At 45.6% G+C, this 26,454-nt stretch overlaps 1 protein-coding gene across 1 annotated transcript in view; it reads left to right on the forward strand.

Annotated features, from left to right (window-relative positions):
* The first annotated feature begins 300 nt into the window (after nt 1–300).
* Nucleotides 301–26,454, forward strand: part of Galnt14 (polypeptide N-acetylgalactosaminyltransferase 14) — a 223,152-nt gene continuing 196,998 nt past the window's right edge. The window contains exon 1 of the mRNA XM_060364609.1: nt 301–434. Within this exon, the coding sequence (XP_060220592.1) occupies nt 306–434 (129 nt within the window). The 5' untranslated portion in view covers nt 301–305. The remainder of the gene's footprint in view (nt 435–26,454) is intronic.

A 26,454-nucleotide genomic window follows, 5' to 3' on the forward strand; every position in this document is an offset into this window, starting at 1 on the left:
AGCCGCGGCGCGCAGCAGCATCTCGGCGGCCACCGCGGCTCTCCGGCTGGATCGGGCGCCAGGCTAAGCTGCCCGTCGCCCCTGCCTAGCCGGCTCTGTAGTCTTCGGGGCTCCTTGCCACTCCGTCCTCGGCTGTGGCTTCTCTCTGAAGCGGGCGGGGCAGGATCCCGCCACCTAACATCGGGATCCCGGGAGCAGCGTTTCCCCTAGAGCGAGGCGCTCGGCGACTCGTGCCCCGCCGCCCCTGACCGCCGGGGGGTGCCCCAGGGACGCCTCGCCACCGAGAGGTGCACGCAGAGGGGACCATGCGGCGCCTGACTCGCCGCCTGGCGCTACCCATCTTCGGGGTGCTCTGGATCACCGTGCTGCTCTTCTTCTGGGTCACCAAGAGGAAGTTGGAGGTGCCGCTGGGACCCGAAGTGCAGACCCCCAAGGTATGCGGTTTGGTGGCGCGCGGGGCGCGGGGCACTGGCCGGTGGGAGGGCGCGCGGTCCACACGCTGGGTTTGAGGGTTTCAAAGCAGGGGTCTGGATGCCGGGAGCAGGTAACAGGCTCGGGATGCGGCCATGGGGAGGTGCTTGAGGAATTTAAGAAGCTTGGGGGGTCTCCAGATCCTTGGCGTGTGTAAGTGGCAGTGGGCGTGGGTGGTGGGCGCGCGCTCGCAGGCAGAGCCCGGCTCCCAACTTAACTAGCTGTCCGGTGGCTGAGGGGGTGCTGCGGACTAGCCAGCCTGGAACTGGCGGTCGGTGGGTGCCGCGGGAGGGTCGCTGGAGGTTGGCTGGCTGGGCGATGCTGGCACCCGTGAGAAGTCGGGTGGATGTGCGCGGAGCTCCTTCCCTCTGCTGCCAGGCCCCAGAGGAGGAGGCTGATGACCCGGGTGTGCTGCGCACATTAGCGAGCTCCCAGAGGGTGCCTTCCCTGCCCACCTGACCTGGCCTGGTGCCATCCAGCTCTGTCAACTGTTCCCCAGCCCGTTCGCTGCGTTGAAAGTTGAATGCGCTCAGAACACTACAGGGGAGAGCCCATAAGAACAGAAACCATCCTACTGGCAGGGAGTTGGGGAAATGGGAATCCAAGTGGCTTTTCCAACTCTTGTCCAGTCAGTGCAGCCCAGAGGAGAGGAAGGTTCCCCCTGCTGGCTCTCTCTTGAGATTCAGAGCCCTTATCCTTCTTTTCCACAGTCTGGAACAGGAGAAACAGAGCGAGGCCTCTGGGGGATTTGCTGGCAGCTAAACAACCTTTAAGAGTCCAGGGCAGTCTCTAGGAGTGGGAGAAAGCCTTGCCGGAGCCCGTGGTGGGAAAGAGGAACACCGCTGTGTTGAGTGAGAGCAGATCTCATCGCTAAGTACAGTAGGGAGGGCCTACTGTGTGCCGAGTGCATGTGCATAGTGGGTGCTTACTTCATAAGCAGTTGTTGGATATTGTTTTTATTTCATAGTTATAAGGGGAGACAGGTCGAGGGTCTATAAGTAGCTCGCCTTAGACCGTTCTGGATTTGAACTCAAACCTCCACAGAATTTTCCCACTTGGATCCCTATAGACTCTTCATTTAACCATGTACACTGGCGCTTGTGTTTTGGAATCTTGGCAGTGTTAGTTGACCAACATAAGCATTTAGTTAGCACCCATGGAGCCAGGCTATGCGCTAGATGCCATGGGATGCAGAGATCCAGGATTTGCCCCTAGATGGAGGGTGGATTTCCTCATCTGTAGTCCAGGACGTACAGGACTGACAGCCAAGCAGGCTCACTGCACTGGGTGTCATCTGAGCCTGGAGCTTCCTGGAGGGAGACCCAGCAGCTAAGCTAAGAAGGATGGACCGGTGGCCAGCAGGCAGAGGGCATCCCAAGTGGAGAATAAGTCAGGTTTGAAGGGACAAAACCGTATGAAGCCTGTGGAGGTCAGGGGAGTGAGATGGGGGCAGCGTGAACAGGTCTAGTCCGGAAGGACCGTGGACATTGGAGGTGGTTAGGCAGGGAAATGATGAAGTCGATTGGCATGTCCATCAGGCTGCCTCTGTAGCACAGAATCTATTTTCTCACTGATGCAGACCCTGGCCGTGGATCTGTACGGTTTTTTCTTCTTTTTCCCTAGGTGGTTCTGCTCTGTGTGATGCGGTTAATGATGCCTGCAGGGACATGAACTTTCTCTGTTTTGTACTGAATCTCATTACCTTAAGCTGACTTATTCTTAGTTTTGCCCCAGGGATCTGGGACAAGAGCTCTTTTTCCTTTGGGGCACACATTGTCTTTACTCCTTTCCCACCTCTTATCCTGGTCTGTACTCAACACATTGTGACAGCAGGCAGCTAGGTACCTGGCACAGTGCTGGGTTTGGGTACTGCTCTGAGGGGTCTGTCCTGTCCATTTTGTGTGCGAGTGGGCTAAGCTCTGGGGAGTTCCCTGCTGATGCAGAATCAGAAGCAGATGGGCACTCTTATGTGGGGAGTCTGTCCAAAAGCCTGCTCTTCTTCTGAACATTTTACCCGCTCCTTATTGTGCATATCCTTCTAAAGAGTCAATTATTCTATAGGTCTTGAAATCTGGACACATTTTATTACTAGGTGTACCGTTCCCCTCTTTTTGGTTAGTGTTTTTCTACATCCCATTTTCACTTGTATTTGTCTGCATATATGCCTTGTGTACACTTCTGTATATGTTTATGGATGAACACCCCTCTAGATCTTAGTGTGTGTGTGAGCCTTCATTAGGGTTACTATAGCTATGATGAAACATCATGACCAAAATAAAGTTTGGGAGGAAAGGGTTTGTTTAGCTTCTACTTCCAGATCACTGTTCATCACTGAAGGAAGTCAGGACAGGAACTCAATCAGGAGACAGAAGCAGATGCAAAGGCCATGGAGGGGTGCTGCTTACTGTCTTGCTCCTCATGGTTTGCTCAGCCTGCTTTCTTATAGAACTATAGAACCCAGGACCACCAGCCCAGGGATGGACCACCCACAATGGGCTGGACCCTCATCCACCAATCACTAATTAAGAAAATGTCCCACAGGCTTGCCTGAAGCCCAGTTTTATGGAAGCATTTTCTCAGTTGAAGTTCCCTCCTCTCCAATGATTTTCGTTTGTGTCAAGTTGACATAAAACTCTCCTTCACAGTGTGTGTCTCAGGAAAGATGAACCCACAACACTTTTATTTCCCATGATTGGTATGAACAGAAACTTTGCATGACCTGCCTAAAGGTACACAGTATTCCCTCCAGCTGGACTGCATGTTAGAATCACCTGGAGAGCTTGGTTGGCATAGAGATTCTTGGGTTTATTATGGAGATCATAATTCTGTGGATTTGGGAGAAGGTCCTAGAATTAGTGTGTCCGCCAATGTGTCATGTGACTATACAACAGCCTTTGAATAGATGGAAAATAGAGGAAGAATGCCTTTGAGAGACAGATGGAGAATGGCACGTCTGTTGTTTTGTTGCCTTGTGTGAACATGGCCAAATGAGTCACCTTCGCTGTGAGTGTGATCATTCCTAAGCTGGTGTGGACCTTTACACACCTGAAGTAGTAATCCCTCATGCAGCGCTTTACCAACCCACAGACACGGTTTCACATCTTAGCTAATTTAATTTTCCCAGCAGGCAGCAAGAGAGATAATATTTTTTTTTCAGATGAGATTGAGTGATCATATTTGGGCCATGATAAAGGTTGTTCAAGGGCAGTATCAGGACAAGAATAGGAGGGGAGAGTATTCTGGGGAGCACTCTCCTCATCTTTCTTCCTTGCTGTTGCATTAGAACTACCGCTTAAGTCTCCACATGTGTGTGACTCAGAAAGGGTGGAGGTGTGTATAGTGTGAGCTCATCAACTACTTTTTAGAACAGCTGTTCTCAACCTGTGGTTCTTCACCCCCCCCCCCCCGGAGTAGCATATCAGATATTAACATTATGATTCATAACAGTAGCAAAATGACAGTTATGAAGCAGCAAGGAAACATTTTTATGGTTGGGCGTCACTACAACATGAGGAACTGTACTGAAGGGTCACAGTATTGGGGAGGTTGAGAACCACTAATGTAGAGTTTCTTCACTTGTGGAGAGTTCCAAGTGTGCGTGTGTGTGCAAGCATGTGTGTGAGTGCAGGCACACGTGTGCCACGGTGTGCATGTGGAAGCCAGCAAACAGTGGTAGATGTGGTCCTTACCTTCCGCCATGTTTAAGACTGGGTCTCCTTTGCTGTTTTCCTGCTCTAACTGTGGCAGGATCTCAGGACCTTCTTCTGTCTCTGCTTTTCATCTTGATGTAGGAACCCTGGGATTTCAGACATGGGCTGTCTGTTGTGTCCTGCATTTATGTGGGTTTTAGGAATTTGAACTAAAGTCCTTGTGCTTTCAAGGCAAGTGCTTTATTCACTGAGCCATATCCTTACTCTGAGGTTGTTTTCTTGACAGTAAGAACACACCAAGTTGGCACATTGGTCTACCATGAGGGAAAGCTCAGGTTCTGAATGAGTTCAGTCCACTAGCCATTTGTAGGAAACTGTCTTGCAACCATGGTGGAAGCCTCTTCCTGGATATGCAGAAACCTTGGGGGAAACTTTCTTCTTGTTGAGGCTTCTTTCCAGGGTAGGGGTGGAATGGTATCTTTCCTACTTATCATAAAGTTGTGGTCCATATCCCTATAGCAAAGACAAGTTAATGAGAGAAAAGTAAAACAAAGTCAACTGATTGTAGTTTTACATGCCATGGAAGCCTTCAGACTGAAGACCCAAAGGCCTGGTGTGTCCTGCTGAAGAAGGGATAGCTGAAGAGAACATACCACGGGGGAAAGGGTACAATCCAATGCCGGTAAAGGGAGTAGGGAAGCAGCAAGACCTGTCTGTCTAGAGCAGCGGACCCCAACCTTCCTAATGCTGTGATCCTTTAATACAGTTCCTTACGTTATGGTGACCCCCAACCATAAAATTATGTCTGTTGCTACTTCATAGCTATTATGCTACTGTTATGAATCACAATGTAAATATCTGCTGTGTAGGCTATATATGCTGTGAAAAGAGTCAGTCACTTCCCCATAGGGGGGTCATGACCCACAGAATGCTGATTTAGATCCCTTGAACTTATCTGAGCTGCATTCTTTTCTTCCTGGGTGTGGATGAGTCCCTTTATGGACTGAAGGACTTAGATCTGCTATCAGACAAGGGAGGTCAGAGAATGTGTTAGATTAATCTTTGGAAGCTTTATGGCTTGCTTTGGGTAAAGGAGTCCTGGTATCATGTGGCTTGCCCTAGGGAGGAGAGATCCCAGATTCTTTGCCTTGCCCTTGGCAGAGAATGAGGACCAGGAGACAGGAGGAAATGCTTATGAAGAGACTTTGCGTCTGAGACCTTCTCTTTGGGGTATTCTTTAAATGCTCCAGTACCAGCATGGTGATGGGGATCAGCTTATTTCTAAGTTGAGAACAGTGGCCTTCCTACCCATCTTCAGAGGAATTGAGAATGGTGTAGCTCTGGGAGGGGGCTCCTAGGCTGGAGGCTGTACAACCGTTAGTTTCTGGTCATAGGCTGTCAGGTCCTTGCCCTCCTTCCCTCACTGCGCTATGAAATGTCCCCATTCTCCTAGAGATGATGTCTTCACAGCAGGCCTGATATAACCCAGTGCTCATTGCGTCACTGACTGAGTGATGTGGACAAGGACAAGATGTGCTGCGGCTCTGGTTAAATAGAGTAATTGGATCTTTTTCTCAGTTTCCTGAAGGGATGGTTCTAGGAACTGAGTTGATAACTCAGTAAAGCGCTTGCCTGCTTGCTGCTCAAGCATGAGGACCTGAGTTCTGTGCCCAGCACCCCCATCAAAGTCAGGCATGGTAGTGCACTCTTGCAATCCCAGTTCTGCTGAGGGAGGGGCAGGATTTCCAACTGAAACAGGGACTTCTAGGCCAGTGAAAGACCTTGTCTGCAGGAACAAGGTTGGGGTTGGAGAGTTGGCTCTCTCGGGGAAGTGCTTGCTGCATAAGACCTGACTTTGGCTCATCGGCATTTACCTAAGAGCGGGGAAGCAGTTGTGGCAGTGTGCATCTGTAATCCTAGGTCTGAGAAGGCAGAGACAGGCGGAGAGTTGGAGCTCGCTGGCGGGGCAGTCTAGCCAAGTTGCTGAGCTCAGGCTTCAGTAATGGAGCCCACTTCAAGAACTGAGGTGGGGAGCGGTTGAGGGAAACACCTCTTTTGACCTCCACATGCACACACATACATATGTTCACGCACACACACTCACATAAACGAGTACATCACATGCACACACACACACACACACACACACCTCTTAAAAACACGTGCACACACTCACATAAACGAGTACATCGCATACACACACACACACACACACACACACACACACACACCTCTTAAAAACAAAAACCAAAAACAAAATACAAGAGAAGGTGTCTACAGCTTCTGAGGAGTGGATCCTGAGGCGGATCTAGGGCTCTACCCTCATGCACACATAAGAAAGGCTGGCTCTATTCACAAGTAAAGCTTTCTTTTTTTCCTCAAGTAATGATTTCTGTTTGTTTGTATGTTTGTTTGTTTTCATAACAGGGCTTTTCTGTGTGGCCTCGGCTATCCTGGACTCACTTGGTAGACCAGGCTGGCCTCGAACTCACATTGATCTGTCTGCCTCCGTGTCCTCCCTGAGTGCTGGGATTAGGTCGTGCGGCACAGCGCCCACCTGGAAAGGTTTCTTTAAACCTGACTTTTTCATGTTGATTTGATTTTAATACTGGCTCACCACCCCCAAATTATTCATCAACTCTCTAATTTCTAATTGAAAACCACGTGGCGAGTTTGGTGTTTTAGTCAAGCTGTCTTTTAGAGGCATATCACTTAAAAAGACCTGGAAAGGGCATGGTTAGATCTCCTCTCTCTTGTCATTTGTTTGCCATTTGGAAAATTATATAATAACTGACAGAATTTTTTTTTTTAAAAGGAACAAATTTATTTAGTCTCTTATTTCCAAGAAACTAAATTTAGTCTACAGGCTTAGTAAAAGCAAGAGCTTCAGGCCACAGGGTAATTTTTGAGGGAAGTGTTAGGAATGTAAAGGCTCTGAGTGAAGTGCCTCCAGCCTATGCAAATGTCTTTGAGTGTGCTTGAAACACAGCAAATGCTATTAGAACATAGCTTGCCTTTTTGTTGTATTTGCATACCACAGCACTTTAAACTATATAACACTGTTGTTCTTTTTTCCATTCAGTGGTTAACTTCTCCAATTAAAAAAGTTCTGAATTTTACAGAAGGGCACTATTAATCTAGTGACACTTGGTGTGTGCTCATGGGATCCTGTCCAGGGGATTTGGCCCTGACATCACCAGAGGCAGTCTGTCACCACGTGCAGGTCTGTCTGCTCATTTGCTCTGCAGGTACCCATGCAAGGTGTGGACCAACTTTCCCTCGGAGGCTCTCCCTGGAGCAGGGTATTAGGGTGCTATAAACAGGTAGCTTGGAGAACTGCCTGCTCCCACAGCTTGCAAAAAAATGCAAAGAGGATGGAATCATAGGAAATAGCTTGTCTTTACTTCCTAGAATAAGCTTTTAGATTTTTGAATATGTACTTTTATGTATTTAAAATGCTTAACCCCTGAGCTATCATTTCATCACCTCTGTGGAAAATTTGTCCTGGCTCATTTTTGGCCCACTCTGAATTGATCCACTATCCAGAGACTTTTGGAAAACCCAGTTGTCTGGTCCTCAGAACCAGTGGTCTGTCTATGCTCTGACTCCCTTTGCTTCCCTGGCAGGAAGCTCCATCCCAGGGACTTGAGGGTCTGTGCGCATGGGGTATCTCTGACTTAGCCTGGGGAGCATGGTGCTCACATACCCTTTGTTTCCCTATAGGGTCTGGCAGTTTTCAAAACAAAGATCAACAGTCCAATTTCACCCTCCCTTCCCTAGATGCACAGGGAACTCACTGGGCCAAATAGAGCCTGAAGGCAAATGAGTGTCTCTCTGTTTGTCCATACGGTGTCCTTCTTCAGGGCTGCCTGTCCCTCAAAAATAGTCAGCTGCTCACTTCTGTTCCTCAGAGATCATTTGAAAACCAAGCAGGGACAGACTAAGCCCACTGTCTGCTGATGCCTGAAACGCATCTTATCCTTCATCAGGCTCCCAGGAACCAGTCTTGTAGAGACCTGCTTTACGTGCCTTGGTTTGATTTCTAATGTTTGCAGTTTTGCCACTCACCCAAAGTGTCACAAAGTCCCCGATGTGTTTTTGGAAAATAATCCGACTGAGAAAGCAGGGACAGTCTCTCAGTTTGACTCTTAGCGGGAGAACATGAGCCCTGCCATGGCTTCGGCACACCTACTCCAGAGACCCAGAATGATAGCCTGGCCATCTGTGCGGGGAGGTGAGTGTGATGTGCCCTGTGCCCTCTGCAGCTGGCAGTGGCTCTTTCCATGGCCTGAGCTATCCTGAGCTAGGTGGTGGGTTTGCCCATTCTGTGGCCTCTAGATACCCATGAGAGCCGCATGGTAAATCCCTACCCTTCTTAGAGCCCCCACTGTGTTAGAATCGGTATGGCTTCACTTACGCACACAGCAGCCAGGGTGTCTTTTTTCTGCCTTTGGCAGTGCCAGGACTAACTCAGCTTTTTTCTTCTCCTGGCTCTGTCAGCTGTGAACTGAGAACAGTACACTCTACAGGGATGGTTCCCTATTACGCTGTCTTCAGTGAGAGCTGATTCAGGTTAGTTGTAACTCTGAAAGAAGACCCTATGGCTATAAATAATTGTATTTTTATGTGTGAGAGGGTGTGCAGGTGTGTGTGTGTGTGCGTGTGTGTGTGTGTGTGTGTGTGTGTGTGTGTGAAGGCCAAAGGTGGACACATCAGTGTTTCTTCTTTAATTGCCCTCCAGCTTTCTTTTGGAAACCAGGTCCAGCTAAGACTAGCTAGCCAGAAAGCCCTAGGGAGCTTCCTATTTCTACCTCCCCAGTGTTGAGACTACAAGGGCATCTTTATAAGGATGCTAGAGATCCAAACTCAGGCCTTCATATTTGTGTCCTCAGTAATTTATTCCCTAGCTCCTACTACTTATCTTTTAATTATTTTAACAGAAATGCTAGACTAACCAAAAAATAAATCAGTCTCTGAATCCTTCGATGTTGAACTGATTAAGAAAGAGCCCTTTGGGATAAAGAACATGCATCCCCCCCCCCAACACACACACAGACACACTTGCTCACACACACACAGATATGCAAGCACCGGGGTTCTGGAGAGTTCTATAGAAGCTTCCGAAATTTGCTGGCTCTAGTACTTCGGTGTTGCAGAATAAGTGGCCTGAAATGACCTTCTGGGGCAGCAGGCTTTGCATCTGGCAGCAGCCACTGCTATCACAGGACCTAATGAGTTGCTGGGAAGCTGCTGGGGGCAGAGAGGAGATGGTTGCTGCGGTGTGCGAAAATGTCGCTGCCTCGCAGCGCCACCTGGGGCGCCCTCTTTCCTCCATGCTTCATCATATTCTTTTGCTTTTCTTCTGCGCACCCCCTGAAATGCTAGCCCTTCCTAAGGTGGAGGGCCCCAAAGGAGGAGAGAAGCCCCACTGAGGAGTCTGGAAAGACAGTGGTAATCTGGCCCTGGGCCCTGCACTCTGCAAAAGCCCACTGCTTCCCCACAGGCTCCAAGGTCAGGGACAGCCTGCCACTCTGGTTCTTGGAGCCACAGGACTGCTGTGGACACAGAGGCAGTTCTTTTTGAAGGAAGGGAGTTCTGCTCCGGGCCACTCTGAGCCATTCAGCTTTCTGTCAGCAGGAGCCCTTATCTCTGGAAATAAGAGAAGTCGGATTCCCCAGCCTCCTGGACAATGCTGATTTCAAGTTCAAAGCCTTTTCTGCATACCATTTCCTGGAGACATGATTTGCCACTTAAAAAAAATAATTATATTCTCCTCCTGCCTTCTGTCTTCCTAACTGTAAGCACTTAGAGATCTTTCAAGGAAACACAGGCAAACAGAGCAAGCATGCGTGTTCCTGCCGGCGGGCTTGAAGGCCTGTTGAAGAGAGCAGCGATCTCCACAGCCTGCTTTGCTGAGGATCCCGCTGCTCACAACCATTTTGAGTTTTAGTCAGTGTCATAGGAGAGTGAGAAACGTCTATAGAGCAGATGGGACCATCCCATCTTGACCACCTCGGTCCACACATAGTTTCTGTTCTCAACGGAGACGTGGAAATAAAGAAAATTTCCCCCTTGGTTGTCAAGGCTGAAGATTTGCGGAGCATCTCTTATTCCTCCAATAACTGTTCTATCCATTCCCGATCTCTCTCTGCTCCCCAGCCATAGAGAGACTGGTCCAATCAATATTTATGTGCCCATCACTTGCAGCTGCGACGTGCAGGCAATAATGGCTGCCAAATTCCTTGATGGCCATTGAAATATTCACGGTGCCTGTATTGGAGGCCCATTGTTTCCCAGGATCTCAGGAAGAGCAGACCATGTGAGGCAAGGATTAATTAAGCCTCTCAGATAATTGGCTATTAATAGATGGCCAATTGATGACTGCCAGCTGGATGCTGAATTGACTAATGTCCTTATGGTGGGCAGGTGGTTGACTTCAGAAGAGAAACAGGCTGAAAGACCTGACTAATTAAATACTGAATCAGGCAAAGGCTGATAAAGAGGTAGCTTCCTTGCCCCCACCCTTCCTGTGATATTTTACAGTTTACAAAGCATTTATCTGCACGGATGCTTCATTTGATCCTTACTGCGCCCCTGTGGGATGGAAGTTACTCATATTCTTGTTTTCTAAGTTATGAGAAATCTGAGGTTATACAGGGAGGGGACTTGCGCAAGCCTGTCTATCCAGGACTTGGTTTTTTTGGACTACAAAGCATATGCTACTTCTGTTATAGACATGCCCAACTTCTGGTTAGATTCCTTGCCCAGGGAAAAATGAAATGTATACTGTCTGCATGTGTGGGGCAAAATATACATGTATATACACAGCGTTGCTTTTCTAGCTACAGAGAGACCTGGCGATTAAGGAACCGCTAAGTTTGTCTGGAGGACCTAGAGGCCACCCTACCCCTGTGACATGGGAGAATGCTGGAGCTGAAGTTGCGGATTTGGTGTAAGAAGTGGAGGAAGGCTGCTCTTCACAGTACCCTCTAGTCCCATCTTGAGATAGCTCTGTTGGCCTCATTTGGGGGACCCTGTGCACCCTCAGCCGCCTCCCCTCCCAGCCTGCACTGTCTGGCCAGAGGAGATGAGCTTCCCCTGCTATCCATAAGGTTTCCTTGACTCGGAAGCCAGCAGGATTATAGACTTAGGACAGATTGTCCACCCTTGATTTGACCCCTTTTCCTGATGAACATGGTCCTTAAACAATCAGAAGTAATTCCCTCCTGAGAGGAAAAAATGTAATTTGAAAGAGCTGAACACAACCTGCTTGCAAGGAAAGGCAGGTGCAGATAGATGACCTCAGGGAAGCGGGTTGAGAGGCCATCTAGCATCCCCTTAGCTCCTCTCTTCTCCGTTGCAGAAGGCCCCAGCTTGTGTCTATTTATACAAAATAGACCAGAAAGGTTATTCTGGAAGGTGGGCTGGTGATGGCTTTGTTCTGCCTGGCAGATGGACTGCTGATTCCCTCCTCATTCTAGATTGGCTTGGAGATATGAATAATGAATATCCCTTAAGTCAGCAAAGCACAAAGGCAAGGCACTTAGCATCTTCCTAGTCATCTGGCCACACTTCAGGTAAACTACAGACAGTCTCAGGGTGGTGCTTCTGCTTAGGACTACAGTTAGGACAAGCCTTGGGTGCTCTACTCCAAGATCCCAGACTGAAACATGACGTTCTCATTCTCACACATTTCTCCTCTGCATGGCAACATCTAAGGGTGATGTGTTTTTAAGAAAGATGTACAAGGAGTGTGAGCAGATGAGCCTTGAACTTTCTCGCTCTACTCAGAGGCCAGATGGCTGTTAGTTTGTTTGGATGTTTGCTCAATTCCTGGTCACATCAACTCTGCAAGTCTCTCTGCCTTGCTTCAGACTGAGATTATTGTTTCTCTTATGTTTCCTCTTCAAATTGAACATATGTTTTGGAAAACTGCTTGTCATGGTCTACTAGAGTTGAACACGTGTGTGTCCCTGTGATCCTGCAGTCTCAAACCTGCTATAATAAGCCCAATACAAATGCATATTGCTTGATGTTCAGCCTGTCATTTATTCAAATTGTAGTCAGCAAACTTTTTTTTGGGGGGGGGCTTAAATGCAGTTGTTCAACTCTTTCATTAGAGTATGTAATGAATAGCTGTATGTAAATGAATAGGTGTGGTTATATTTGAATAAATGTATCATATGTGGAAACCACAATTTGAATTTCATATATTTTTCATATTTGGGGAGATGGTTTCTTCCATTAATAATATTTTCAGATATTTATGAATGTGAAAAAAATCTATCCTATGTGTAAGATGTGCCAAGGCAGATGGCAGGCCACATTTGGTGTGCAAACTGGGATTCTACTTACACTTATATAAGAATACCGAAGCTAGTCTCTTATGTTGGAGGTCACTGTCAGGGTTGACTTTGGTTGAGATTAGCGGCTAGAAGTGGCTAGGAGCATTTTAGGGGGAGGATCTGGGGACATTCAGGTTTCTGATCTGAGTGGTAATTTCACGGGCACATCTGCATTATCACTGACTACATATTCCTTCCCATTGTTTGCTCTGCCTCAGTGGAAGGTTCAAAAGGAAAAAAAAAATCTGAACAGAGTGTGGCTGGAGTGTGACTTCAGGCCTTAACATCTCATTTAGTGGGCAGAGCCTAGCAGTAGTCTCTATTCTTTTTATAGCCACTGTTTTCTGATCTCTATGTAAGGCAGTCTTTGGAGAAAGGTGTTGGTTTGACTTTGCAGTTTCCTAATCCCTGCTCCCTTTTGCAGACAGAGAGACATTTAACAACTGGTGTGGTAGAGCTTTCCAGTTAGTTGAAGTGTGGGCTGAGTGTTCACCTATTTGCTGCTGGATCAGAGGAATCAAGGGTTCCTGGGGGAAAGCAGGGGTGGCAGAGGTTGTGTGGGCCACCGAGAGCCATGAGTAGGATTTCAGTGTACTGTCTTATAGTACAACTACTCTGAAATGCACCTGTTTTTCATAGGTAAGGGCTTAATTGCAGGAAATGCAGTTACACAGAACAACATGCCCTACATAAAGAAACCGGGCTCTCTCTTTTGCTTCTGTGACAAAAGGAAGGAGGCAGTACTGATGCCCTGGTCACCGCTGAATGCTCTCCAGGTTACTCATCTCTTGCCCAAAATAGGAGGCATCCTTACTTTTGTTTTCCAGAACACCCAGGGTCATCCATGGGAATGGAAGTCTGTAACCTTAGCACTTGGCAGGCTGCTGTGAGTTCAAGGCTAACAGTGAGTACTGCGGGTATCCATTAAAGACCTACTCAAGGTCAGGCTTCTACACGCAAACAGAGAACAGAAACACCAAACCAGGTTCCCCTGTCTTCAGAGCTCCCCTCCTCTTTCTGCTTCACCACGCTCACCCCAGACTGCCCTCTCTCGCCTAGTCATACCACTTCTCTCTTGAACATAAGAGCTCAGAAGCTGCAGCCAGCCTCAAGCCTGCTCTTCCCCTAGTTCCCAAAATTCTACACATCTTGATTACATCATAAACTTCTGAGCAAGATAGTTTTGTATAGGAAGCTATCTCTTCTAGAATGAGTTATTCGAGGCAATATTCGAGGCAAAAACTTTACAATGTTTTCAGAGAGAAATATGTTGGGCTTTCATACCGCCCAACTGCAGAGTATAAAGAGTGTTTCTGCTTCCAGGCTTAACCTTTCAAACAGCGATTCTCCAAACTCTCACATTCTTGAGCATGCTAAGGTGCTTGAAAACATCTCAGGATTGATTACAGAGGGAACGGCGAGGAATTAGTCAACAGATGCTCAAGATACAAAGGCTGCAGTCAATGGCTTAAAAAACTCCCCAGCATCACCCCTCAGAGAGGAATCGTCCTATATCTAGCATAATAACACCAATTATTTGGTTGTTTGTGCTGAGAAGTTGAAAGCTATCGTGTGCGGGGAAAATACTCAGCATGGAGCAGTAATTATAGATCAGCTGACAATAGAAGACGCAGTGGTTTGACTGCTAATTAGATTATTAGCACTCAAAACAAATACCTGCTATTAACTATAAATGAACTGTGTTTATGAGATTTTCTTCTCCTTTTTATACTTATTTCTTTTTATAGTGTGTTATTTCCTTTCTCCTTTCTGTGCCCCGACTCCCTAGTTCCCCATCACATGAAGCACATTTTGTTTGTTGAGCCTCCATTAAATCAGTGTGTGTGTTGCCTTTCAGGTTCACATATTGTCATGTCAGGACCCTTGATGGCTTGCAGCAGTCATCTTAGGGAAGAAGTCAATGTTACTTTAGGGTCAGGTGCAAATCATGGGTACAGACTATTTGTGAAGAGAGAGGAATTATAGGAGTCTGTGTGTTTGTGTGTGTGAGTGAAATCATGCGTGGGTTAATTGCCAATGAAATTATCTGGCTGCCCCCCTTTTTTTGGTGGAACTTGTTATTTTGGATTCAAGGAGGCTGAGGTGAGCATTTAGGTTTTTCTATACTTCCCTACCCATCCTCACCAAATAGGACATATCCTATAAGCAGGTAGACTGTGTGCTCCCAGACACACAGCAAGAGATGCCAGTTCTTGCTGCCCTACATGGTCTTTTACATTGTGGGCAGGGTCATCTGGAGGAGCCCTGGGGTACACTTTGGATATTTGGAGAGAGAAATTGGATTTATGAAGGCTCCAACTGTGCCCCTTTTAAATGGTATAAGTGACTTTCAGGGATCCTTCATGAAGTATATAAAGGGAGCCTCATTGGGGACCCCCTATTGTCCACCAGGAGTTCATGTAGAAAGATAAGAATTCCAAGAGAGAGGGTACATGACTGCTTTTTAGAACTGTTATGGGCATTATCTCTGTTAAGTCATTCATTCTTTACAGCCACACCATGAGGTGGGCAGCCTGAGAGTCAGCTGTGGACCCCAGAGCATTCATTCATAATAATTGTTTGGCAGTTATTTTCCAGACAAAACAGCATCTAAGCCAGGTAATGTGTTCTCTATCCTTATTTTATGCATACAGAGCTTGAGGTTACTAAAAGCCCAATAACCCTTCCAGGGTAGCAGAACTCATTAATGGCCACACTAGGACAGAACATACAAAGCCAAAGTCCAGGACATGGTTCCAGGAGGCAAGTGGTAAGTGAGAAAAATGGGTGAGGTTTTTTTTTTTTTTTTTAAAAGAGCTCCCCGGTTGGGTCTCTACCCATCACGGGGAGAGAGAGGGTCAATTCATGTGCCCGAGGTTGCTCCGGGTCACTGCTCTGTGCGAAAGCCTTCATTGTGCATGAAGTAGGGACAACAGGTGCCCGAGCTAGGGTTTGGCCCTCCTTGCTCAGGAAGAATTCTAAGGGACCAGTAGTGTGGAACAGTAGCTCTCTGCTGGCTCTTGGCCACGTTTGTGCCTAGAACCCTGTCTCCCTCTTGGATATGGTTTACAATTGCCTTAATACTCTGGGAAGACAGACTTGTGCCCCGGGGGAGATGGCAGCATCCTGATGAAGGACTGTGAGGAGGCTAGAAATATTTTCTCTCTCTTAAGTAAAAGTGGAATGTGAGGCGAGGGAAATGTGGCAAGTCTTCTCAGGGCTTCACGGGGATAAGAGTTGGTGACAGTTGCTTTTGAATTTGCTCAGAGTTGTTCTGCAAGGTTGACTTTCTCCCCTGATCACTCCACTTTTCTGTTAGCTCAGAAAACTCTGGTTGAAGTTTAATCTCATCCTTCAAGCTGTTTCACTAAAGTGGGAGGCTGTTATTCTACAGGCCCTCTTATTAAGAGAGGGAGGGTTTAGAGTAGGCTTTTAAAATCATTTTAGTGATTTTTTTGAAGAAGCATTTTCTGCGATCCACTTGTCCCCAAAGTGTCTGCTCTTTCAGAAGCATAGCACTAGTGGAAGGATATGGGAAAGGAAATGCCAAGTTCAGCAGAGAAAATAGGCCAAGTGAGGAGCCTATGTGTTAGATTCCATCTCATCAGCATGGAGGCCTACCCTGGGCTCTGTGCACTCCTAAGATCAGCCTTCAAACCAATCTTCTCCTAGTTCCCCCACTATTTTTGTCTGTTCTGTGCATCAAGATAGTCAGAGTTGGAAAAGATACCACAGAGAAAACATTTCATGATGAAAATGATACAAAATCCACATTTTATTGTCAATAAAGTTTTATTGGGATGCAGTCATGTTTCCTTTACAAATTTGTTCATGGTTGCTTTTGGCAGAGGCAAATAGTTGTAACAGAGAATATAGATCCCATAAAGCTATTTATTTTTCTATCTGGCTCTTTAGATGTTTGCTAACCCCTAAGTTAAACCTTTGCATCTCAACATCCAGTTCATGGGTCCAGGGATGTGGGTCACCTGTGAGTTTGTTGGGAATTCAGAATCACTGGCCACCCTGGACCTACGGATTCAAAATTTGCCTTGTAATAAGATCTCTAGGTGATGTGTCTACAGAGAAAGCTTGAGAAGCCCCGTGCTGGCTGTCATTCTTTAGTTCTCAAACCCACCGCAACTTTACTCACCTTCTGGGTTCTTCATTCTTTTTTGTGTGAATATAGGCTGTGGCATAAACTGGAAGATGGCCTAATATTTGGCTTCTTCACTCTAGGCTCAGAAACATCACTTCCTAGCAAGCTAGGAGGCTTCTGTTGTCCTCTGCTGAGGTGAGGTAGCTGAGCAGGATTGGTGGATGCAGTACTGTGAGAAGAAACACAGATGAGCGGTCCCCACCATCTCACACTCTCCCACACAATTCTTGATCCATCTGAAAGGACTATTAGCACAAACCCTCATCTGTGGCATCTTGCTACAGGACAGGAAGTCAGTTCTTCAGGGATTGAAAGAAGGAGGTGCAAGGCAGGTCCTCTAGAGGTTTTAAGATTCAGCATACATATCCAGAGCTCAATTGGAAACCAAGAGTGGGTAAAACCTTGGAGGGGCATGAGAATCAAGCCACTGCTTATTTTTGTTCTGAAAGGAGAGTGTGTTGAAAAGTAAACAGATTTCCCTAGTTGGAAACATTATATGTGCCTCGCTGAGGACTTTGTTTAGTAAGATGTTTGGGCTTATGGACTTGAACAACTCAGGGTATGCCAACTGAGACTAAAGGGATACCTTTGTGAAAGTTGAATTTGGCAAGGCCTTGCTCTTAACCTTTGGCCTAAAGAAGAGCCACTGCAAATGTTCCCATATTGTCAGCAAAGTTGATTCTGGCTTTTCTGAACTATTCATTTTCATCTTTTGTTCACTCAGCTGCTCTTAGACAGATACATACTGGGGAAGTCATGTGGACTGCTCGGATCTTTCCTGGGGAAACTTTGGCAGAGGTCATGTCTGGAAGTCACCCTGGGCTGCCTTATTTTGGGAGGGGTATACTGAACATTAGGGTTCAGGGGACCTGAGTTTATGTATAAACTTTCTGTTTGGTGTCTTTGGGCACTAGAAAATTTCTTACATATACCAGCTATGTCAAAGGCTCTTAAGGGGATATGTGACTGAACCTCTGTACCTCTCTCAAAATCTGTCTTAAGGTTGGACCAGGAAAGGGCTTGATGGAGGAAAGATAGAAGGGCACGCATGAGGCACCAAGATCAAAAGTAGGATTCAAAATTTAATCTGCAGAAGGGCCCTATTTTTTAAACAAGATATATATTGACATTCTTAGAACAAGAGTATGATTGAGTTCCATACATGGGGTACTGTCCATTCTGTTTTTCCCATTGCAGCTTATTTAACTACCTGCTCCTTGATTTCATCCATTGATCTTTCTCTCACCTTTCCTTTTGGGCAAGCAACATAACAATCCAGACACACCAACTCTATCTCTGTGTAATCAACACACACACACACGTATATTTACAGATTTGCTTTGGTCATCATTATAAGGAAGAGTGTGAGACCATCTTATTATATATGCTTCTTCACATTTTTCTCTTTGCTTTACTGTGTAAGATAGGCATCCTCTTTCAGCCAGTCCCTTATTTTTAGTGTAGTAGTCTGTGGTATGTATATGACTTATGTTATCCAACCATTTCCATGTCATGGACATCCACGTTGGCTCTCATTTCTTGTCAGCACAGGCAGAACTACAGTACACATTTGCTTTTTACATCCTGGGGACTTTACTTCTTTGGGATGCATTTTGTGAAGTGGAAATGCTGAGTTAAAGAAAGTCTGTGCTTTTTATATTAATGGACGTTAAGGATTGATTTATAAAACACTGAACAATCTATATGCCCCTTAGAGAATTAAGATAGAACTCTTTCCTTAGCATTTCTTTGGTATAAATATTAAATTTTTCATTTTGCCTGTCTAAAGGGCATCAAGGGGACCCAGCTGCAATTTTCTATTCAAGTATCTGCCAGAAAGGTTGAGTATGTCCTCAGATGTTTATTGCTCAACAAACTCTAGCTTCTCCTTGGGCACACAAGATGCACATCCCATTCTTTATTGCACGTAGCTCACTTCTCTGCCCAGTAGAATGGGATGAGAAAGATGAGTTCAAGGCCATATCCTGATACAACCTCTCACATAAAGAGCATATTCTTGTCTTTCTGCCAGATTAATGCAACTAGTAATATTCTAGTATTAGCAGGGCAATATGACTGAAGGATCATTGGTCCATAAAAAAAGGAAAGAAGAAAAGCCTCCACGCTGCTCAAAGCTACTGTGTAAACAAGAACTCCTTTGGTCTAAAATACTGGGATATGCTTGTTACTATGCACAGTTGTACCTTGTCTTTCATTCCTTCTAAGTGTCAACTTGATATTCATTTTGCTGGTAAATATACAGTGTTCCTCAGGTATTTAAATGTTGTTTGCCTTGCACACACTATTCTCTAGTAAATCTTTGTTTAACAGTACTGTTCATAATTCTAACCATAGTTGCTTTACCCCTTGAGAAGTTTCTTGTAAGGAGCTTATCATCCTAAAGGTGCTTGCCAAAGCCTAGGCTCTGCTCTTTCCTTTGAAGTCTTTGACTCATTCCATTGTTGAGACCATTTCACATTTCTAGAGCTAAATGTCAAGCCTTTCTTTCCAGAATGCGTCCTTTGTCCCCCAAGTGTTCCCATTAATCATACATATTTCCTACTTCCACTTATTACCTGTCTAGTCTCAGCTGTTCAAATCGGAAGGCACAGCACCCTGTCGTTGGGTGTTTTCATCTCATCCACCCTGAGATGTCTGCTGAAATTATTTTCTTTGCAGGGGGACAGGGTTTTCAGTAGTTGCCTAAGCTGGAGTTAAGTAGGTCTTATATTCTCTGAACCCTTCTTGTGTTTGTTTCTTTAACTATTGTACAAATTGGGCAGGTGGATGACACCTGGCTTGGGTGTCTGGCAGTTGGTGGGTGTTTTCTTTCTTTGTCTCCCGGATCCAGGCCTTGCAGATGGCAGGGAAGCTCCACGTGTAATTATGGTGCTTAGTTTTTGTTTGCTTTGTAGGCTATGTGTGAAAATTCCCTGTCATCTTTAGATGCTGTATGTATACCTCAATGTACACCTCTTCCTGTAACTCCTGTGCAGAGACCAGTGCCATTTACAGGCTCACACCTTTCTCTACCCTAGAGAAAATGTCTGCTTTTATTTGTTTAATTTCCATCGATTCTTTTCTCCATCCCCCTTCCTTTTCCTTAGGTGACTGTTATCCAGAAGTCAGGTCTGTAAGGTCAGTTCTCCAAATTTCTTTTTGCCCTCGATTTTTTGTCTCTTTGTATTTTTGCTCTTGTGATATTTTTTTTTTTTCTGCTTGATCTTTGAAGCCACTAATTTAGGTCTCTACAGCAACCATCCTTTTCAGCAACTCATCTGCTGAGCTTTTGAGTTTGAAAATTATGATTTTTAGTCCCAGAAAGACTTTCTTTTGCTGTAATTGAATATCATTAAGTGATGTTATTATTTTTTGTTTGAGTTACCCTCTGTCTCCTCCAGCAGCTCTGTTTCATCAGTGGCTTCCCCTTGTATTTGAAGCATTCTTCTCTCTGGCTTCTGGTGTCCTATCTGAGATTTTTTTCTTTGTCCATATGCTGGGGCTTAAGACCAGCTCACGTAGCTCACTTCTGTTGGTAGCTCACTTCATGTAGCTCACAGCTGTTGGTTGCTTTGAGGTGAGATCCACAGACAATAGAGATGGCATTGTGGGCCTATCTCTTCGACCTTGGGGGCAGGTTGCCAGCTCCCCTAGGCTAGAACTTAGTTACCCTAACTCCTGGGTAAAAAAAGAGTTAGCCTGCCCATTAGCTTTCCAACCCTGCTTCCCAGCACTAATACATATATATATATAGGGTATTCTCTCTTGTGTTCATGTCAACTCAAGCTGTCTTTCTCCTGGGAGCCATCCATCCTGGGGGAAACTATCCCCTGGGTTCAGAACATCCATTACCATGGTCCGTTATCTGCTACTTTTCTCTAGCTCCTCCACCCCCATTCCCTCAGCATTCTTCTCCAGCCAGCCCTGCAGAACCTGGGTTTCTTGCAGCCTCACTATTCTTACATACCTTCTCAGCAGCTGCTAAGCTCCAGAGAGCAGCTCGAAGGAACATGAAACTAACAGACACAATTTGGATTGTCCTTCCTTCCTTGAAGCCAGATTTGCCTCATTGATTTCTGAAATTTCAAGAGAGAATTTTCAGAAATTGCCAGGCAAATCTCTCTCTCTTTATCTATCTTTTCTTTCTTTTTTTCCCTTCTATCCTCTTTTCCTTCCTTCCTTATTCTTTTGTTTTACTTTTTTTCCCTTCCAGACAAGATTTCTCTACATAGCTGTGGCTGTTCTGGAACTCAGATATCTGCTTCCCTCTGCCTCCTAAGAGCTGGAATTAAAGGCCTGTGCCACCACACCTCAGCTCAAATATTCTTTTTAATATTTAGATTTCTTGATAAAGTGATTAAAATACAATAAGAAAATGAGGAGGTAGAAACTTTGCAGTTCTTTTGGATACTGCTATATTCTAAGAGAGGCATTTGTTGAGTTTAGTTTGGAAAAGATTTCTGTTCACTGGGTAGTGTTCGTATAGATTTTTAAAAAAAATTCAGTCTGTATATTTCAATACCACTGGATATTGAGATACATTTTTTATTACATTTTTTCCCTGTGGTCACTTAGGTGACTCTAGGTTTCATGTACAGCGGCAACCATTGCAGAAGCATGCAATGATGGACTGCTATGATGGGGAACATCTGAGGATCACAGGCAAGAACTGGGGGATGGCAATAAGGAGAAGGTCTGCAGTGAAGTCAAAGACTGTCAGATTGGTGAAAATGATCAGGTCTTTTCATAAAGGAAAGTGAAGGCTGGCAAGCAACGCAGTGCCAGTTTCACTCCTATTCCATGGGCACTTAGTCCAGGGGTATCCTTTCACAGGAGGGTTAGAATGGAACACTAGGAATGAGTGTCCATCTTCTCCACTGAATTCTCTGGTCTATAATGATAATTAGCTAATTCTAGAGCCTCATCCTTTCCATAGTAGCACCCATTCTGTACAAACACTGTGGCCATGGCTGCCCTATACATCGTGTGAGATCTTCTCCCAACCTTGTTAGGCAGTATGGCTGGGATTTTATGAGATGCTAAAGAACTCATTCCAGGTCACATGTGAGTAAATGGCCCAAGGAGCATCTTAGGAGTTGATGAGGAGGGCCACGGTCTTTCGTGACAGTGTTGTTGGACACCACGGGTTCTGCTCACACAGTGGTGAGGTTAAAAAAGAAGCGGCAGTGTTTTCCTTCTTGTATATTGGAGCTGGTTCATTGCTTTCTGGGAGGAAGATTGGGGAGGGCTTTTGATACCTAGGCAAGAGTCAGAAAGTAGGGGAAGACTATATGTTTTGCAAAGGTGGTTGAAATGGGATACGAGAACCAAAACAACAGAGGACCCTCTGTGGGAAAGAGAGGAATATGAAGGGGGGGAAGCAAATGTGCAGGGGAGAAGACACTCATTACACAAGTCATTTTTCTCTAAGAGACTACTGTCGGTTGTAATGTATCTCATGGCCTACTTAAAAAATTAAAATTTAAATGGTAAATTTAAAGACCAGAGACCAGACATTTGGCTCAGTGGATAAAGCGTATGTCATACGAGTACTGAAGTTTGGATCCCCAGAACCTATGTAGGGCAGGTGGAGTATCGCATGTGCGCACACATGCATGCGTGCACACACACACAAACACACAAAGACTGAAAGTGTATAAAGTACAATCAAGAAACAAAACAGATACAATAACTGGAGAAAATCAAACTTGGATCCATCATGCACAGGGGAAAATGGCAAACGCCAGATAAGGACATTTGTCTGGGGAGAAAAAAAAGAGTTTCAGGAAAGTACCTTTTTACTTGTATGTACCTTCCTTTTCAAAGACCCTTACAGTGCTCTTTACACTGTCACAGTGATGAAGCCAGAAATCCCATAGAGATTGGTTCAAGGCCGAGCTCCTGTGCAGTTTGAAGTAGTTTGTTATAGTTTATTTTTGGTTTGATTGGCTGCAGTTTGAAGTCAGGAGTAAACCCACATAGGGGCTTCTAGGAAAGGTGTCCCCTTTCAAGGCAGCCTGGAGAACAAGCAGTGAATCCTTGCTGCCCTTGCTTCTTTTTTGCCTTCCTTGCTGTTAGTAATGATTAAATTGGATTTCACAAATGTTCAGCAAGTAGTAGCTACCAGATGTCCATCACTGCACAAGGCATTACTGGGTTAAAAAAAAAAAATGTAAGCTGTAAATGTCTCTTGCCCTGGCACAAAGAGTAGTCATCCTGGGAAGCCCCATGACCTGGTGTTTTGGGGGAACCTGTAGAGCTTTGTCCGTGATTTTCATAGGCTTGTGTTCTGCATTCTGGGTACAACAGGAAAGCATCGTCCATTCCCATCCTAGAGGGTCCCTGGTACTTCAGAGAGGAAGCAGACAGTCTGAGCCTGTGTTTGCTTGAGACTCCAAATTCTCCATCCTTTAAACCACTACTTCTGCTGGAATGTCATGGGGTGGGAACAATTTGTCTGACTCTGTCTTAGAAGTGACATACATGAGAGTGAGAGAAGACTAAGTCATTAGTTCCCACGTCTTACCTCCACACTACTGGAGTCTGGATGAGTCACACCTTTGTAAACCTGACCTTTTGGGATTCTTTTTACATGACGCTAATACAGGAGAGTTGATTTAAAAAAGTCTTTTGCAAAGTCAGTCTCTTCTGCTGGGAGGGGTGAGCGGAAGGGTGTGCAGGGTTGGGGGTGGAGCCAGTCAGTTTGACACCGACTCTCCCGTTTTTTGGAACAGGTAGTTTTTTGAGAACTAAAAAGAAAATGTAATAACCCCAGTGTTAGCAAGACTCCCATGAGAACTAACATGTGGTGTGAGCCTAGGCTCTCCTCTGTGGCCATTCTGCTGGGAGGTCAGGGGAAGGACACAGCAAGGAGGAGGGGGCCCAGTGCCTGCATCCCCCATAATGCACAGCTTCCTTGCCTATGGTGCCAGGGTGTGTTCTAGGGTTTTTGTGTTTGCTATTTCCTGTGGTATTTTGGTTTTCACCTGCTAGAGAGTAAAGATGGGTTTGTTTGTCTTTCTGTGACTTTAAAAATCCATGGGCTGTTTCATTTCTAGGATGCCAATTGTTTGAAGGACATTTTCCCACAATTAATTGCTGTCTATAGGTAGGACACATTTGGGCTTGTTGACCCCTGGATTGGATAGAAGCTGGGAGGAATCTGTATGTATCCGCATTTATAGAAATATAGGGAATTAGGAGTAAAGGAAGGAAATGGAAGAAACTGTGTGGCTGCTTAGAATGTTGCTTCTGGAAAAGGGCAGTGCAGAAATTAAACTGTTTTTTTTTTTTTTTTTTTGAAAGATGGGACCTAAGACAAGGAAAAGAATGGCTTTGCTTTTAACGATTTCAAATAGAATTGAGGCTGTTCTTGCGATTGTTGGAAGTAAAATTGGTTAGAAAATGATGTCAGTAGAGAGTGGGGACTGTGAACCAGGAAAATAAATGAGCTCTGAAATCACCTTCTATTTTATAAATATTGTTTCTGGAGCTGAGAAAATTGAGATAGATTATTCTTTTTCTCCTCTCTCTCCCAAGCCATGGGTGGAAGAAGCCCTGAGTATCCCATTTGGACCTTGCGAGGAGCATCTCATCTTGTCCTGGTGCGCTAAGTAGCTTTGTCTGCATTTAGACACACTCCATTTCCCTTTCAAGGACCACTATCAGCAGTAGCAATTACAAACACACCTCATAACACATTATTGAGACACCGCACGCAAATAAGCTGGAGAGATGTTTAATGATTGTACCACATCGCGTCCATTACAGTCTGTCCTCTCTGCCACAGGATCGAGGGGCCGGTTCCTGTGTGTGTGTTGCCATGCCCGTGTGTGTTTCTGTGTAGTTCATTTCCCTTGCATCTTAATTATACAGAGCTCAAGCCCAACCAGTTTGCACCTTCAAGGAAGGAGAAGGGGCATGGCTTCACATCCCCACAGGCTCCTCTCAAGCTTGAGACTCTGCATCTTTTGATTTTTTTTAAAAAAAGGAGATGCTGTTAGCAGCCTGAATTCATCTGAGAACAAGGAATGATGCATTTTCCGACTCTATGGGTGGTGGCTTTTTGTTATCTGTTTCTTGTGGAGAGGCAAAATGTGGGCCATTTAGAGAGCTGCTATATAGTCAGTCACTTTCTACTCTCTTTCATTCTCTGGTTTGGTTTTATAGGAAGAGCTTGCCGTATCCAGTTTCCTCTGCCACTCCCAATTCCTGTAGGTCTTGAGTGTATTTGGCCATAGCAACAGCTGCATCACAGACCTGAGTGTTGCAGTGGCTGACTGATAAAGCAGTAGGCCTTTTCTTAGCATGTTAGTGGAGTGGAAACAGGGATGAGATAACAGCTCGGCTCAGAGGGGAAAAAACGGTACCCTTCCTTCTTGAACATGGGGGCTTTTGACTGTATTGTATCTACTCGCTGTATAAGTGGTTGTTACCATGGCTAGGCAAAGGGGAGTTACTTTCTCAAGAGTACGTGGCTGGCTAATGGCAGAATATTGTGCCTTGGTCCCTAGTCCAAGCACTGTGCGAATGTAAACTGTGCTGCATTTGCTGCTTTCTGTGAAATGCAGAGCTCAGGAGGGAGCAGGGAGCTGCCAGTAGAGAGAGGCTGGGAGTTTGTTGGACCCTCCAGCCATGGCAACCACGACAAAGCATTCCAATGTTATATGCTTGTATAGGCTTCATTCTCCAAGGACACTGACTCCCTTCCACAGGGCCTTCTGAGAGAGGACATTCAGTTTCAAAGAATTGTTTTTATCAAAGGGTGCTTTTTCCCCTCTTTTCTTTTTTTCCTTTGGGAGGGGGGTGGCACTCGAGATTTCTGCTAGCATTGCCTTTCTGACGTTCTGCTTTAACATCTTGGGTCTTCCCTGGTGAGGTAGCATAGGGAAGAAAGAACAGACCTTTGTGTTTGCTTTTAAGTCAGGCAGAGATATTTTTTAGCTGGACGGAAGCCTGGGTAGGGTCTTGGGACACCTATTTGTGTAGTTTTGTCCCTGTGATGTGTCCAGTCCCCTAACCTTAAGTCCCTTAGGGTTCATACTTCATTCATTATGTTCTTTTGGTCCTTGGCAAGTGGATTGCTTTTGAAGGGTTTCTTTCCCATCTGTTACTTCTATTAGTAAAGTCAATGTGTGTGATTGGTGTAGGTGAGGGTGCAGTCCTGGGACCCTGGCAACTGAGTGTTGCCCATTTGCAGCTCAAAACTTCAGAGTTCACAGCGGGTCAGAGCCAGGAGGCTTCCTTGGTGTTTCCTGAACCACACTGCCTGGCTAAGGGAGTCCATGTTTGCTCACAGCCAGGCAGATGGTGCCAAGCAGTGCATGTTCCTATTGCTTCTTTAGCAGCCAGAGAGAGAAATGAGACAGGGTGGCTAGCAAATTGAAACTGGAGAATCTGCTCTGTCTTTGTGCGTTGAGTGTGTGTTGCTAGGACTCTCACACAAGATTCTAGACCTGAGGAAGCAGCTGTCCCTGACTGGTGATCTACAGGAAAGCAGGTCTCCAGCCTTGTGGGAAGGGGAGTGAAGGGATCACTGAATGGTGCATGGTGTGTGTGTGTGTGTGTGTTTAACATGATCTGAGGAAACACTTCCCAACAGCAGTTACTTGGTCTCGTTGTCCTTCCACACTTTGCTTTAATGGCTTTAAAAGGAGCTGGCAAGAAACTCAGCAATTTTTCCCCATCCCATTCTGCAGTAGGACAACCGAGTCTCAGAGGGGGCCATTTTAAGATGTGGTCAGTGGAATAGGCCACCAGGACCTCAGGGATGATGGGGCAAAGTAACCGTTTTGCTTTCTCTTGGATTCTGTTTCAAAAGCAATAGGAAAAC

The sequence above is a fragment of the Meriones unguiculatus genome, chromosome 1 (genome assembly GCF_030254825.1).
Source record: "Meriones unguiculatus strain TT.TT164.6M chromosome 1, Bangor_MerUng_6.1, whole genome shotgun sequence".
NCBI lineage: Eukaryota > Metazoa > Chordata > Mammalia > Rodentia > Muridae > Meriones > Meriones unguiculatus.